The 15,530-nt window shown below is 47.9% G+C and overlaps 1 protein-coding gene across 3 annotated transcripts in view; it reads right to left on the reverse strand.

Moving 5' to 3' along the window:
- Positions 1-7,906: 7,906 nt before the first annotated feature.
- LOC136958566 (paired box protein Pax-3-like) overlaps positions 7,907-15,530 on the reverse strand; it is a 9,624-nt gene continuing 2,000 nt past the window's right edge. The window contains exons 5-9 of one of the 3 annotated variants that reach the window (XM_067252562.1): positions 14,772-14,971; positions 13,889-14,054; positions 13,430-13,650; positions 9,018-9,263; positions 7,907-7,924 (exon numbers count right to left, since the gene is read on the reverse strand). In XM_067252562.1, coding sequence (XP_067108663.1) covers positions 7,907-7,924; positions 9,018-9,263; positions 13,430-13,650; positions 13,889-14,054; positions 14,772-14,971 — 851 coding nt within the window. Of the gene's footprint in view, positions 7,925-9,017; positions 9,264-13,429; positions 13,654-13,888; positions 14,055-14,771; positions 14,972-15,530 lie in introns of all 3 variants that reach the window. The other 2 variants (XM_067252563.1, XM_067252564.1) reach the window with 2 other exon arrangements.

A 15,530-nucleotide genomic window follows, 5' to 3' on the forward strand; every position in this document is an offset into this window, starting at 1 on the left:
CTCCATCCACCCTGGTACCACTAACTAGTCCTGACTCTACAATGGCACCACTAACTAGTCCTACATCTACCCCATTATCACTAACTAGTACAGCATCCACCCTAGTACCACTAACTAGTTCTAATTCTACCATGGCACCACTAACTAGTCCTACATCTGCCCCAGTACCACTAACTAGTACAAGATCTACCCTATTACCACTAACCACTACATCCATCCCAGTACCACTAACTAGTTATCCATCCACCCCAGTACCACTAACTGGTTCTGACTCTACCATGACACCACTAACTAGTCCTACATCTACCCCCGTAACACTAACTAGTTCTCCATCCACCCTGGTACCACAAACTAGTCATACATCTACCCCATTACCACTAACTACTAGATCCACCTCAGTACCACAAACTAGTTCTCCATCCACCCTGGTACCACTAACTAGTCTTACATCTACCCCAGTACCACTAACTAGTTCTGACTCTACCATGGCACCACTCACTAGTCCTACATATACCCCAGTACCACTAACTAGTACAACATCTACCCTATTACCACTAACCACTACATCCATCCCAGTACCACTAACTAGTTATCCATCCACCCCAGTACCACTAACTAGTTCTGACTCTACCATGGCACCACTAACTAGTCCTACATCTAACCCAATACCACTAACTAGTCATACATCTACCCCAGTACCACTAACTAGTCATACATCTACCCCATTACCACTAACCACTACATCCATCCCAGTAACACTAACTAGTTATCCATCCATCCCAATACCAATAACTAATCCTGACTCTACCATGGCACCACTAACTAGTCCGACATCTACCCCAGTACCACTAACTAGTCCTACATCTACCCCAGTACCACTAACTAGTTCTGACTCTAACATGGCACCACTAACTAGTCCTACATCTACCCCAGTACCACTAACTAGTTCTGACTCTAACATGGCACCACTAACTAGTCCTACATCTACCCCAGTACCACTAACTAGTTCTGACTCTAACATGGCACCACTAACTAGTCCTACATCTACCCCAGTACCAACAACTAGTACAACATCTACCCTATTACCACTAACCACTACATCCATCCCAGTACCACTAACTAGTTATCCATCCACCCCAGTACCACTAACTAGTTCTGACTCTACCATGTCACGACTAACTAGTCCTACATCTACCCCAGTACCACTAACTAGTCATACATCTACCCCATTACCACTAACCACTACATCCATCCCAGTACCACTAACTAGCTATCCATCCACCCCAACACCAATAACTAATTCTGACTCTACCATGGCATCACTAACTAGTCCTACATCTACCACAGTACCACTAACTAGTTATCCATCCACCCTGGTACCACTAACTAGTCCTACATCTACCCTAGTACCACTAACTACTACATCTACCCCCGTACCACTAAGTAGTACTCTATCCACCCCAGAACAGCTTACTAGTCTTGTACAAAGACCATTGCCACTAACTAGTTCTCCAACTAGCCTGGTGCCCCTAACCAGTATTGTATCTACCATGGTACCATTAACTAGTCCTTCATCTTCCCCAATATCACTGACAACTCCTAACCTCAAACCATCAGTGCCCGACACAGCCTACAGTACCTCCCCAGATTTACCACTAGATGTCAGTACACACACAGATCCCAAAGGTAAACTGCTCAGTTAATTGCTCCAGTAGGTCAACAAATAATTAAAATACTGTGATTCACTTTAAATGTGCATGAAATCTATATTTCATCCATTGTATTTCAGATACTGGACCATTGGTTGTCTATTTGACGTTTTCTGTCCTTTCTGGGGAGAACAGTGAGGAGGCTATAGTCAATGCCTTACAGAATGTAGGTGAATCCTCTCTATTTTAAAACAGATCAAAATCAAACATTAGTCAACATTTCAAAACTTGTATTATACATCTGTTGATGTCACTCTAAGTCACAAGTCAATTTATTATCAATTCTGATCATTCTGTCCAGCTGTCATTCTGTCCACCTAACTAATTGTTCTTCTCCCTGTCTCCTAAGTTTTTATCCCAAACCCAAGCCTACATACAGGGGAAGCAGACCAATGCAATCCTCAACATGAGGATCAGACAGATCAGAAAGAAATGATCTCAAGATCTCCTCCACAGTGACTTCTTCTCACCAACACTCTTCACATTATATTTGAGAACATACCACCAGGAGGCAGTGAACCTCTGAATGGTGTGGACTTTTGCAAGAAGGGGGCTATTTTATATTGTGTAAATGTAAGCATTCAATATGATCTTCTGCTTGAGTAGCCAAAGCCATGAAGAGAATGGACATTGCTAACATTTTAAGAATGTGTAAGGCGTAGTTTATTCACTTAATTTGTGGGCAGACAGACTCCCTAGACTTACATAACCAGTTTAACCGTTTTTATACTTGCTGCCATCAGTTGTCTTAATAATAACTTGTGGTAGTGGTGGTTCTGTTACCTATGTTCTTTTTGTGAATAGGCCATCTATTGTCATGGCCATTGTGTTTTTACAGCATGCTGCAAACCAAATTGCACTCTGTGGACAGTAACGGAAAACAATATGCATATTTCATATAAGCATTGGCTAATGTGGTGACTGTGTATTCCTATTTCTCATTCCTATTTAGAACATAGTCTTCGATTCTAATAGTTTTGTCGTTGCCTAGCCTAATGCAGTAGGAATTTCACGATTTTACATGGTATGGCCATGAAAACATCTGCCTACATCTTTATGCTGGTGACCTTCGTCTGAAACTTCAGGAGGCGTTAAAGAGTAGACAGGAGGATGAGACCGATATCAAGTTATAAGAGGAAAGAAAACAACCGACCAACAGCCTATAGGCCCAGTTTCTGTTATTACAGTCATTCTCTCCCTCTCCCTCTACCTCTCCCTCTCTCACTCCCTCTCTCACTCTCACTCTCCCTCTCACTCAAACACACGCACACACACACACACACACACACGCACATGTAATAATAGATTCAATGAGTCCTGCACGTTTTGTGACCTGATCATGCTCACCTGACGCAGGACATTCTGTTGTGGCCCTAAGGCTAAAACGCCTCCCTAAATCACCTATTGCTTCTGTTTAAACAGAAAACATATATATTTCAAGTGTATTTCGAGCAATGTGATTTCTATGCACAGCACAGAACATGTGGTGTTCTGTATTAGGCGTCTTTACCTCAACCGCGACTTTATCGAGCATAATTGGGGTGTACGCGCCTAATTTGACCCTAAACCGCGCTGTGACGATAACTATAACCGAGCAGTTGACTAGTTACTCAAAAGTGTATCCCACTTTCAGGAAACGTAAACGCTCCGTTCTCCTTTTTCATGGGCGAGTTTATTCCTGGTAGGCGGTAAGTCTTTCAAATCAAAAACGCATGTGCTCATTAAAGCCGTTGTCACATAATCCCGCTGTGCAATTGATGTGCATTCTATGGACTGATAGACTGGAGTTCACCTTTCGCCAATGCATTGCACATTCAGACCTATGGGGTTAGCAAGGGGTTGCTTAAACCAGTTTGCTATGTACCAGAGGATCCCTCATAACCAAAACAAGGTAATACTTGAATATTGGGGCTAGACATTTGATAATTGTTTAAATCAAATTACAAGATATTTTTTAACTTCTCATTCTTTGTCTTCTCCATTTTATTGAACTTTTTACATTGAATTATACACTTTTTTACATTACATTGATAGATACATGACTAAAGTATCACAATCAATTAATAATTTTTATGTTAAATTTGTCATTGTGTAAATCTCCAGAATTACCTACGTAACCGAAAATTAGTCATTTTGTTGTCAGTGGTCTTAAATAATCCATTCACTCTACACACAAACACACACGTACACCAAATCCATGGCATTTATAGTATTCCTTGATGCTCGTGATAAAGAACCTCCTCAGTCTGTGATCCTGATTGCCCCCCTCCCCCCAGGAGGGCATCCCAGCATTCTGATGATCCACAGTTGAGCATGTTCCTTGGCCCCTCCTCTGCTCCACGTCTCTCAGATGCCCAGAGGAAGCCAGTCCCCTCCGCTCTCATGGTCCTCCTTTCTGACAGGCCTCCTTGGGCTGGCATCGCTGATTGTTCAGTTGTATGGAGAGAGAGAGAGAGAGAGAGAGAGAGAGAGAGAGAGGGAGAGAGAGAGAGAGAGAGAGAGTGAACATGGAGAAGGGAGAAAAAAAAAGGTTTCTCCAAAATCACTAGCAGCTCTGCCCTGAAATAGTCCGCATTGACGTTTTCCTGGCTTCGATGACTGTCAAAACATCTCCCTCCCACTTCGCCTCACGGTCGGCCCAGTCCGAGCTCAGAGAATGCACTCATCTTCAAAGTCAAACCCTTCCCCTGTCGAAGGGCCTGTGTTGAATTTGGGCAGGGCCGTCGCCCCCCCACTCATGAACTCCTCGTAGGGGTCCTTCTTGCCCTTCCCGCTGCGGATAAAGTTCTTAAAGAGCGTCAGCGCCAGGAAGGAGTAGAAGAACATGACAAACAGGATGTAGAAATAGGCATTGTCGTAAGACCCCCTGAGGTCCAGGACGATGGGCGAGGTGGGGCTGACGGTAGTGAGGGGGCCGGGCGTGGTGCTCGCCGTGGCATTGCGGTGGTCACTGTCCCCGATGTTGGTGTCCAGTTCCTCCAGAATCATCTTCTTGCAGTGGGTGAGCAGAGCAAGAAGGAGGGTCCGGTTCATGGTGAAAAAGACTCAGAGAGAGAAAGAGAATTGAGGAACTTAGAAATAAAAAGGAGAAGGATGAGGGAAAGTAAAATGGAAAGGTAATGACCTGAGCAAGGACACAGTAACAACTAAGTTGGAGAGGAGAGAGAGAGAGAGAGAGAATGAGAGAGGGAGGAGTGACCTCGCCCCGCTCCGCTTTGGGAACGGCATGCTGTTCCTCTCCCCTCTCTTGACACCGCTGATAAGAGGACATTTCTGAGATAAAGCTCGCCCGCTAATGTCGCCGTTGTAGCAAACCTGATGGTTCCTCTTGGGCAGGGCTCCACGATTCAATCATCCGACATAGCTCCCATTTCAAACACGGTCACCGTTCATGGTGCAGACAGTTGGGTATTGAATCAGGCGGACCCCAAAATGTTCAGTTTATGCCGGCAAATAACACAGGATCAACCTCCCCCACTTCCCTCAAACATTTTCCATCTCTCACTCCCTCTGTCTTTCTCTCCAAATTAACTTGATTCCACTCCTCCTCCCCCCCCTCCTGCCTTCCCTCCCTCTGCTTGATTTACTTTGGATCGGAGGGTGTGTGTGTGGGAGGGGGGGGGGGCAGTAGAAGCCCGAGGGGTAGTTGTCAGCTCCGGTCAAGTAGCCTCCTCCATTTCAAAGGGAAGGTGGGTCAGAGGTTAAGTTGTCTCCAGTGTGTGCTTGCTTGACTGGCACTCCATTCCAGGACTGCCCCTTTGGCTTCTTCATCCATTGTGTTCAACAAGCAAAGCACTTGTAAAGGACAGTTTTCTGACCACTAAGAAAATACCGAAATCCGATCAGGCTTTGATCAGGCCATGTACTCACACACGCAAACTGCAAACGTACCCATTCGCATGTAACCACGAACAAAGAAACGTAAACAGCATGTGTCTGTTTGTTCAGCGACTCATTCAGTCGCAAACACTCCTAAACCCTGTATGTACTGTTAGACGTGAGCGCTCTCTCCGACTCACACACGTTCACACTCTCACACACACACACTCTCTCACACACACACACAAGCACATAAAAAAATGAATGGCACAGGCAGCTGCAGGCACCTGATCCCTTCATCCCTCCAAGTAAAAGAAAGAAAGAAAAAGAAAAGGAAGAACAAGAGCCATAAAACTCACCGATATCAGTAACTTGTGAAGTGTCCGACGTGAGGGTTTTTTCCCCGCTGTCTGGAGGGGATCGGTGGACGGCTGTGGCCCCTGACCCCTGCAGGGACACTGGCAGTGACTGATATCCCTGCAGGTCTGTGTGCTGTTGTGTTTGGGTCGTTTACAGGGGCCTCTGCTTTACTCATCAACGGTGTGAAGGGGCCTTCGGGGAGAGGGGATTTGTCAGACAGTGGTATTTATGAAAGAGGATATATTTATGAATGACTGGGGGAACGAGCTTTGAAAATATACTGGTGGGGGGATTGCGTTGGTTGCACTCGTCAGATTACAATGAGAAACATATTTTATTAAGTGTTTGTTTACAGTAGGATGCATGTGTAACGGGGTCATGGAGGGAGAGGGAAATTCATTATTTTCCATAAAAATTAAACATAGGTGTCTTCTTACAAAAAACCCACAACAATCAGCTGTTAACAATCACTTCCAAAAGACTGCATAAACTTGAAGGGAGAGGTGAAAGAGAATGCCAAAGAAAAAAAGACAGACATCAAGTTTAACGTATGTCTGTTACAATTCTGTCTTGTGTCTGTGCTCTGATGGTTATGGCTCCCATCCCATCCACCAGCATGGTTCATCAACTGATAGGACACCACAACCTTTAACTTAATACTCCACTCGTTTTTTAATGATTTCTTAGTATACCCACGTAACTACGAAACACCAATCACTTCCACACATTTTAATATAGTTTATTATAAATAGTAAATAGCGCTGCATTTTTACACAAGACATATTACAACAAAATCATTTTATGCAGTCATAAAGGAAACATTATATATGTATATAAAACAGTCTGGAAAGAAACTTAAGACTTGATAAGCCCTAGAGAGAGTGCTGTGATCAGGGATACACAGGGGTGGACGCTGAATAAATACTGAAAAGAACTGATGATTCTCTCTTTACAATGATAACAGCCACTGTCGTACTGACCCCCAGCTAATTCTTATCTGGGACCCAATTCTCATTCAGTCAATGTAGACCATCGATGTGAGATCATCTGGATCCATATACACTTGACTTGGTGTCCTGTTTTGATGAAACATTTTTTACAGAGCACAATGGCTGATGGGTAATGCTGTTCTTTTTACTTTCAGCATGTTGTTTTGCCCATTACCATTTCAATGGAAAAATACATTTGGAAAATGAAATCTAAACAATGTTGTGTGTAGAGGATGTCAAGTCAGATAGTTGAGTGACTATGTGACGATGAGCTTCATCTGAGGTATGAAAGTATTGCACTCTCTTTGGGTTGCAGCACCTGTCTTTTCTCCACCAATCAAGGCCTCGGCTGTGTCCCCATGTTCATGTACAGTATACTCAAACCACATAAAGTCCATCATTCGAATGTGGGAATCATCTTTATGTTTAGTCAATGACATTGTCCTAAGACTTCGTGAAGTACGGAATGACCCTCGTACGGATTGTAAAAGTCATCCTCGTGTCTTACTCTTCCATCCTCTTCTGAAATCAGTCCTGACGAGGAATAGGAGCCGCATGGAAAAACTGTTTACAAAGTCTTCACCGGTATGTTGCCCCAGTTGTTATGAGTCAGTTAAGTTATACATTTTTTGCTTTCCACCACCTCCCCACCCTCCTCCACCCCCTTCCTCTCCAGCTTGTTTCCCGCTTCCTCCTTCTAGAAGCATGGCGGAGCGAGGCGTGTTGAGGTTTGGAGGAGATGGCATGGAGCGTGAGTGCGGTGAGTACCAGGTAACTCGAGAAGACGCCAACCCCTTTTGGTCCTCATTATCCCAGTCAACCCCCACCCCCCCCAAAGGTCTCCTGGGTAGGTCCCCCACCCCCCCCCCCCTACTCCCTCAGTGGGGGGGGGGTTGGCAGAGGGGGCACCAGGGCCAGTGTGGACGGGGGACTGAGAGGAGAGAGAGGGTGTGTGTGTGTGTGTGTGTGCTCTGAGGCTGACTGTCAGGTCGGGTCACAGAAGTTGTCCTCCAGACCAGAGTTGGTGCTTTAGATAAGGAAAGGCATCTGAGGAAACAAAGAGAGAGAGAGGGGTTAGAGGTCTCCGTAGTGTTCCTTATCAGGCTCCGCCTACTACGCCAAGGCAAGATGTGTTTGAGGCTTGGGCTGGCATTGGGGCCGGCGTTTGAGGCTAGGGCTGAGGCGAGGGCTGAGGCAGGGTTGTGGGTGGGGGTGGGAGTTGAGGCTGGGGCTGGGGGCCAGGTCTAGAAGCTGAGTTGGCCACTGCAGGTAGGTTTGGTGGATCGCTCCTCTGATCAGTAACAACTCTGGATGTGACCCCTCAGGGACACATGGTTCTCATCGCCAGCTGCCAAGGGCCATATCGCTCCCCGTTAAACAGCCCCTCTCACCCCCCACTTTCCTGACAGAAACACACACACACACATCCTATCCCCGGTGAGCTGCACGTGGGTCTCTCCCTGAGCTCGCTAAATTAATGACATCAAGATGTCGCCGATGACGGGCCAGTCAACATGTGGTCATGTACCTCACCCCATTCCCGCCCCGACGCACATGCACCCCCACCCCCTCCACCCCTCCTGCCCCCCAAACCCCCACCCCCTTGCTTTCTCCCTCCACCCTCCTGTCAAACAAGGTCTGGAGAAGAGGCTCCTTTTATCTGGTGGGGTATCTTGGTTACACATGCGGACAGCGAGCGAGGTCATTACATGGCTAGGTGAGAGGGGGGTGGGGGGGGGGGATTGATGGGCAGCCTCATCACATGAGGTCATGAAAGGGTAAGTGTGTGTGTGTGTGTGTATACACTCGGGTAATGCTAATATAAACTGAAGTAGCCTGGCCAGAAGCTGAGTCCTACCTGAGTGCATGTAACCTCACCGGTCATAAGGGAGATATGAGACGCTTTCTCATCAGATGTTGCCCCGGCCAATTAACAAGGCTGATGACTCAGAACATTGGACCCCCACAATGTCAGAGGAGCAGAGAGGGGTGGAGGTGGAAATACCAGCGCAGGTAATGGTAGAACAACTCAGAGCGGTAAGCCTAACCCCTTTAGCTAACTTTCATGAAATCTATATATCTGTGTACATGTGTTTGTGCCTGGGTGTGTGGGTGTGTATGTGTGTGTGTGTGTGCTCACCTTGCTCTGGCCGTACTGGCTGTACTGGTAGGAGGGGTGGTGGTCCACGGCGTAGGCTGGAGAGCTGTAGGTGGGTGGGCAGTAGGACTGGGTGCTGGTCAGGCCTGGCAGAGCCTCCAGACGCTGGGAACCGTGGCAGCTGGCCGCCATGCCGACCCCGGGTTCCAGGCCTCCTGTCAGGGGGGAGAGGGCGAAGTCACTCTGGGGCTGGTGAGGGACGCCGCCCGGGTTCAACAGTCCCATGACCTAGCGGGAGACATGGAGGGAGGACTGGTCAGAATAGAGTCAAATAGAAATAACAGAGTCGAACAGAATAACACGGAACTGCGGTGTATAATGCAATAGAATGCGAGTGAATAGAATACTAGAACAGATGAGGATCATCCAGAGGCTGAAGATGATTTCTCCAGCTGTGGATTTATGAGGAGAACATATTGTCTAGGTGACACGCTAGGGAAGGAAGCTAAATGCAGGGCGTCCAGGTGCTACATGTACTTCCAGGACCATAAATCACCATCCTCACCAGCATCCACAGACTCCATTAATACAACGGTGATTGTCCCTGACAACATGTGTCATCGCCCTAATCTTATATTCCCTTTATTGACACTGACAAGCTAAACAGAGGGAGGCTAGCTCTTCTTCGAGGTGGACGTGCGGGTTACAGAGAGCAGGTAGACCACAGGGTAACCTCCCCTCTCTCCTAGCTCAGCCATGAGAGTCAGATTATGCTGCCTCGCCCACACATGGTTCTCTTTACTCCACTTCCTTGCTGACGGACCAGGCCCAATGTCGGTTTGAGAACCGCAGAGTTGAGTTCCCCTGCCCTGCTGCCATTTTTTTCCTTCAGAATTACCCAGCGGAACTTTCTAGAGAAGAGCGGGTTGGATATTAAGAGCTCGCTCATGGAGCTTTTGCTACGTTGCTGTGCATTGTGTTCTCCATTTTGTGTCTCAGTCATGAGAAGTGGAATGAGCTGTTGCCCCAAAAAGCTACTATGGGAGTTTCAGCAATGATGTGAAAGGACAGACAGAGAAACAGACTGTTTATGCACTTACTATAAAGAGAAAAACAGAATCGCTCTTTGCTCTCTTGTCTGTCTATCTCCATTCTCATACAACTTTTCCTTTCTCTCTCCCTCCCCCACTTTCTCTCATTTGATGCCCTAAATTCACCGTGTCCTTGTGGGGCCAGCGAGGAGGAGGCCAAAGGGTACGTGGGAACAAGGGATGTGTGTGTGTGTGTGTGTGTGTATCATGTGTGTAGACATAAGGGTGTAGGTAGGTGTATACTTTGTGTGTGTGTGTGTGTGCGGTTAGCACTTTTTGTTCCTGATGTCAAGGGTTAAAAGGTCTCCTTGGTGATACATCGTGAACAGCTGCAGTAGGGTTGGCGTGCGAAGGGATACCGTCCAAAACGGGGAGAAAACAAGGGGGAGAGAACGAGAGAACAGGACGAAGGGAGACCGTACGCCAGCTCCAGCCAGAGGAGACCACAACGGCTCCCAGCGCTGGAACAGGACTTTCCAACCCGGACACACACACACACACGTCCAGCCAGCCACACACACGCTCTGTCTGACGCATCGACTCGGACAGTGTATGTAATTTACAGGAGCTGTCAGAGGAGTCTAATCTAACGTGTCTGAGGTACATGCTCGTGTGTGACTAAATACAAATGGGAAACACATGGAGGTCAGCGCACCCAATTCATCTCACAGCATGGGTTGTGTTTGTGCGTGTGTGTGTGTGTGTCTGCACACGCATGTGCTCATATATGTATGCCCGTCTAACCCCATCAACAGCTTAAATACCATCTACTTCCCAGGGACTAGTGTGGAGAGCGATAACATGCTGCTGTAGACAAGACTGGAGATAGCAGTAATTCTTCATCCCTAGCATGGCCAACGTCTTAGGCCCCTACTTCCTCGTGAAGAGAGCACAGATCAAAAAAAGGATTAGAGAAAGGTTATCTCTCTACTGAACACGTTTTTGAGAAGGCTATCTGATCAGAACCCACACTGATGGGGTGTGGGTTATTACGTGTTTGGCAGTAATCTGGTGCTGGGTGTGTGTGTTTTGGGTGTGTGCATGTGTGTGTGTGTGTGTGTGTGTGTGTGTGTGTGTGTGTGTGTGTGTGTGTGTGTGTGTGTGTGAGCTCAGGCCTGTTTGTGTGTGTGTCAGCTTACACGTGTGTATGTGCGTGTTTTGCGTGTGCGCGCGCTCAAGCATGCATGTGTGTGCGTTTGGTGTGTGTGTGTGTCTGCGTTCTCCAGCTTGCATGTGCATGTGTGTGTGTGTGGATGTGTGTGTGTGTGTGTGAGTGTGTGTGTGAGTGTGTGAGTCTGAGCCCTCTGCTCTAACTGAAGCAGCAGCAGTTCCCGGGGGTGTGCCTGTTTCGAGGTGGTTCCGGGGATTAGGCCTCTTGGGGGTGCAAAGCCCGGCCGCTCGCTGCTCTGGTGAGAAAGGATTCCTGTGGTATGCTGGAGCTCAGCAGACAGACGCCTGAGAGCCAGCCCCTTGGGGAGCCCACAGAGAGCCCACCGGCCAGACCATAATACTCCCCACCAGTACCAGGCAACAGAACACCAGGCGAACCCAGACCAACCTGTAACTGAGACTAAAATGACCCAACAGACCCAGTGACACGGATTGCACTGCACCTGGTTCCTACAGGTTTGGATGGGACCAACTGAGGAAGTTCTGTCCCTCTCCACTGGAGCAGTGTGATCCACACTACTGTCCCTCTCCACTGGAGCAGTGTGATCCACACTACTGTCTCTCTCCACTGGAGCAGTGTGATCCACACTACTGTCCCTCTCCACTGGAGCAGTGTGATCCACACTACTGTCCCTCTCCACTGGAGCAGTGTGATCCACACTACTGTCCCTCTCCACTGGAGCAGTGTGATCCACACTACTGTCGTTCAGACGCTTCCTTATCATACGGCTCGCACACACTGTGCCAGAGTCACAGGAAACTCAGCAGGTTATTTGGTTTTTATTCGAAATAATAACACATGCAGGAGATTTGTGAAAAGCTCCATATAGATATAGGCATACGCAAGTCAGCCCTGAAGTTTTTACACTTGTCAATAGGAGGTTTTTATGCCATGACTCTATTAATGTCTTAGAATTAATCAATTCACATTTCCCCACTATCACACTATTTATTTCAGATAAATTATTACCGCACAGTCTGAAATGGAAATGAGCGTATTGCCGATGAATACATAAATTAAAACAAATTAGCCAACAAAGTGAGTCATTTACATAAATTACACAGTGTATTACAAGGAAATAGATTCCTCCATTTCAATTAATTAAGACACTGGAACATTCCGTGATTGCAATTCCAGACTGAGCAAACATTCCAATGTCCCTTTGAGAGGGGCGAGATGAGATGACCACTGTGTCTTTCTCACTCTGTCTCTCTCTCTTTCTCTCTCTCTCTCTCTCTCTCTCTCTCTTTTTTTGGGGTTCCTGGTAAACACCACATTTGATCAAAAAAGGGTTTCTTGGTTGTCTATGGATCAGGGACAGCTTTTTTGGTTGTATGTTGGAAAGCTGCGTGTGTAGTTGACACAATGTGATCGTTACAAATATTAGCCCGAGGGTTGACGAAGTGAGGCTTGAGATAGCGGGAGATGATGAGATGATTCAGCTAAGCTCAAACCATAGAGTCATCTAATACAAATAGCGCCCGCCTATCGCTTTCCACCTGCATGTCTGTGTCAGGACAGATAAAACAGACACTCCTAATGAAATCCTCACACCCTCAGGCCGTGCCCCCTGTCATGGAGACAGAAACCGAGTTGCCTGAGGCGACTTTTTATCTCGCCTCAGCAGGAGACTGAGAGCCTGTCTCCCTCCCTCTCTCTCAGGGGACTCAGTACCCAGCATGCTTTGCGTGGGGCCTGGCCACCCTTTGAGGTGGTTAAAAGCTCGTTTTCCGCCTGTTAGTCCGGCCCCTCCCTGGGTAGGGGGGAATCCGCGATGGACACTGATGAGTGTGTAATCGGCCATAATTGTCTTTTCAGTTCTCATTTGTGTCATCGTCTGTCTGTCACTCTTCCTTCCATGATATCTCGTCCTTTGACTGATTTTTTATTCTACGGACGTGTCTCTCTCTCTCTCACTCTCTCTCACTCTCTCTCTCTCTGTCTCTCACTCTCTCTCTCTCTCTCTCTCTCTCTCTCTCTCTCTCTCTCTCTCTCTCTCTCTCAGTATCTCTCTCTCTCACTCTCTCTCTCTCACTTTCTCTCTCTCTCTCTCACTCTCTCTCTCATTCTCTCTATCTGTCATTGACTCCTTTACAAAGCATCAACTCAGATTGAAATGAAAAACGACTCGGTTCCCTAGTATGACATGTTTCTTGAAAAATAAGTGTGTGCGCGTGCGTTCGTGCACAAACCTGTGGCGAGAGCCCATTGCTGATGGAGGGGTTGACCTGGTTGGCGTGGGCCGGAGTGGGTCCAAAGCTGTCAGAGTAGCTGGAGAAGCCGTGGCGCCCAGAGGAGAGGCAGTAGGTGGAGGCCCCATCCTGGGCCCCCGCTGACGAGCCCAGCCCAGTCTGGTGCACTGAGGTGGGGGGGAGAGGCTGGGGTCTGTGGACCGTGCCCGGCTGCTCGGGAACTGCTCAGCAAGAACCATGAGATGAGAGGAGAGAAAGTGGAAGAGAGAAAGAAAGAGAGAGACAGAGAGAGAGAGAGGGAGAAAGAGAGAGGGAAGAGAGAGAGAGGACAGTCTTTAGTCAGATATGTTCATCTCGATACGTTAATATCCCAGTAATATCCATTAAAGGTTGTTGTTCATCCATGTCGAGATTGAAGAGATGCGTGAAGAGCAATAGTGGGTTCGTATGAGGACTGACCTTGGGAGATGGAGGTGGGGGGGTAAGGGCTGTCAGACAGCTGGTAGGGCTGGAGGCTGGACATGGCAGAGGGCGGGAAACCGCCGGGGATCAGGTGATTGAATGCCATCAGCTGATTGGCTCCTGCCTGCTTCCTCCATCGAGCTCGCCTGTTGCTGAACCACACCTGAGGAGGGGGGCGGAGAATAAATCAATCTGTTGTCCAACTTCTCTTGAAAGCAGTGAGACGTTTTCAAGCAAGTTTAGATATCACAGCTAAGTATGCTAACGAGCTAAATATAAGTAGGTTAATGAGTTTGAGAATGGGGTTTGTATTATGTAATGGAGTGTGTTTGTGTGTGTGTCTTAGTAAGCTGTCTGCCCAATAGCCAACAGCTGCACAGATAGTGATCTGAACATCTGTTGTACTGTGAGACCACAGTGACTCACATCTTAGACTTGTTCATGGAGTTCAAATAAACGCTTGGAATCTAGAACCACAAATCTACAAAACGGGGTTAAACAAGTGGCTATTAATACAGGTTCTAATTTGGCCATAGTGAGGGAAATTGGTAATTGTTGAGATATTTCCCAGAAGAACTTGCGAAACAGGAAACCTTAATCACTGAAGACAGTGGGTACAGTGTGTGTGTGTGTGTGCGTATTGTGTGTGTTAGTGTGCATCCTGAGTGTGTGAAGGGTTGTATGGAACCATGCCAGAGCAGTGTATCCCCCATATGATACAAATCCCCGGGAACTGACAGACTTTTAGAACACATGGGAATGGTGTTTCCAGTGTGTGTGTGTATGTGAGAGAGAGAGAGAGAGAGAGAGAGAGAGAGAGGAGAGAGAGAGAGAGAGAGAGAGAGAGAGAGAGAGAGAGAGAGGAGATTAAGATTTGTACCTGTACTCTGGCCTCGGTGAGCTTGGCCCTCTGGGCCAGCTCCTCCCGGGTGTAGATGTCAGGATAGTGCGTCCTCTCGAAGGCTCTCTCCAGCTCCTCCAGCTGCTCGGCCGTGAAGGTGGTGCGACTGCGCCGCTGCTTCCTCTTCAGGGGCAGGCCCGGCTCCGAGTCCACGTCCGAGCCCTCGTCTGAGTGGCTGGCTGTGGAGACAGGAACAACAAACGTACTTATTGGCCAGCTGTAAAAAATGTAAAAAATAAATGAACAGAAACACACACACACGCAATGTGGTAGATTCACAGATTTTAGTCATCCATTCAAAGCGGATCAATGCAACACGCAAAAAAAGGGAGGGAGGGAGGGAGGGAGGGAGGGAGGGAGGGAGGGAGGGAGGGAGGGAGGGAGGGAGGGAGGGAGGGAGGGAGGGAGGGAGGGAGGGAGGGAGGGAGGGAGGGAGGGAGGGAGGGAGGGAGGGAGGGAGGGAGGGAGGGAGGGAGGGAGGGAGGGAGGGAGGGAGGGAGGGGAAAGAGAGAAAGCGAGGGAGAGATAAAGAGAGAGAGATTTAAAGGTTTAATTAAAAGTGGCGAGTCACACACGCAGGGGACCAGGGTTCCGCCTCTCCTGCCATCGCCCCCGGAGATGATCAGGAAATGCTTGTGCCGGTTGCCAGTGTGTGTCTGACCAGGCATTACAGGAGGATTTGGTGCCCCGGGAATTGTGTTCTGATTCGCTCCCAACCGTCGCCACGGGCTTCAGTCT

The sequence above is a fragment of the Osmerus mordax genome, chromosome 16 (genome assembly GCF_038355195.1).
Source record: "Osmerus mordax isolate fOsmMor3 chromosome 16, fOsmMor3.pri, whole genome shotgun sequence".
NCBI lineage: Eukaryota > Metazoa > Chordata > Actinopteri > Osmeriformes > Osmeridae > Osmerus > Osmerus mordax.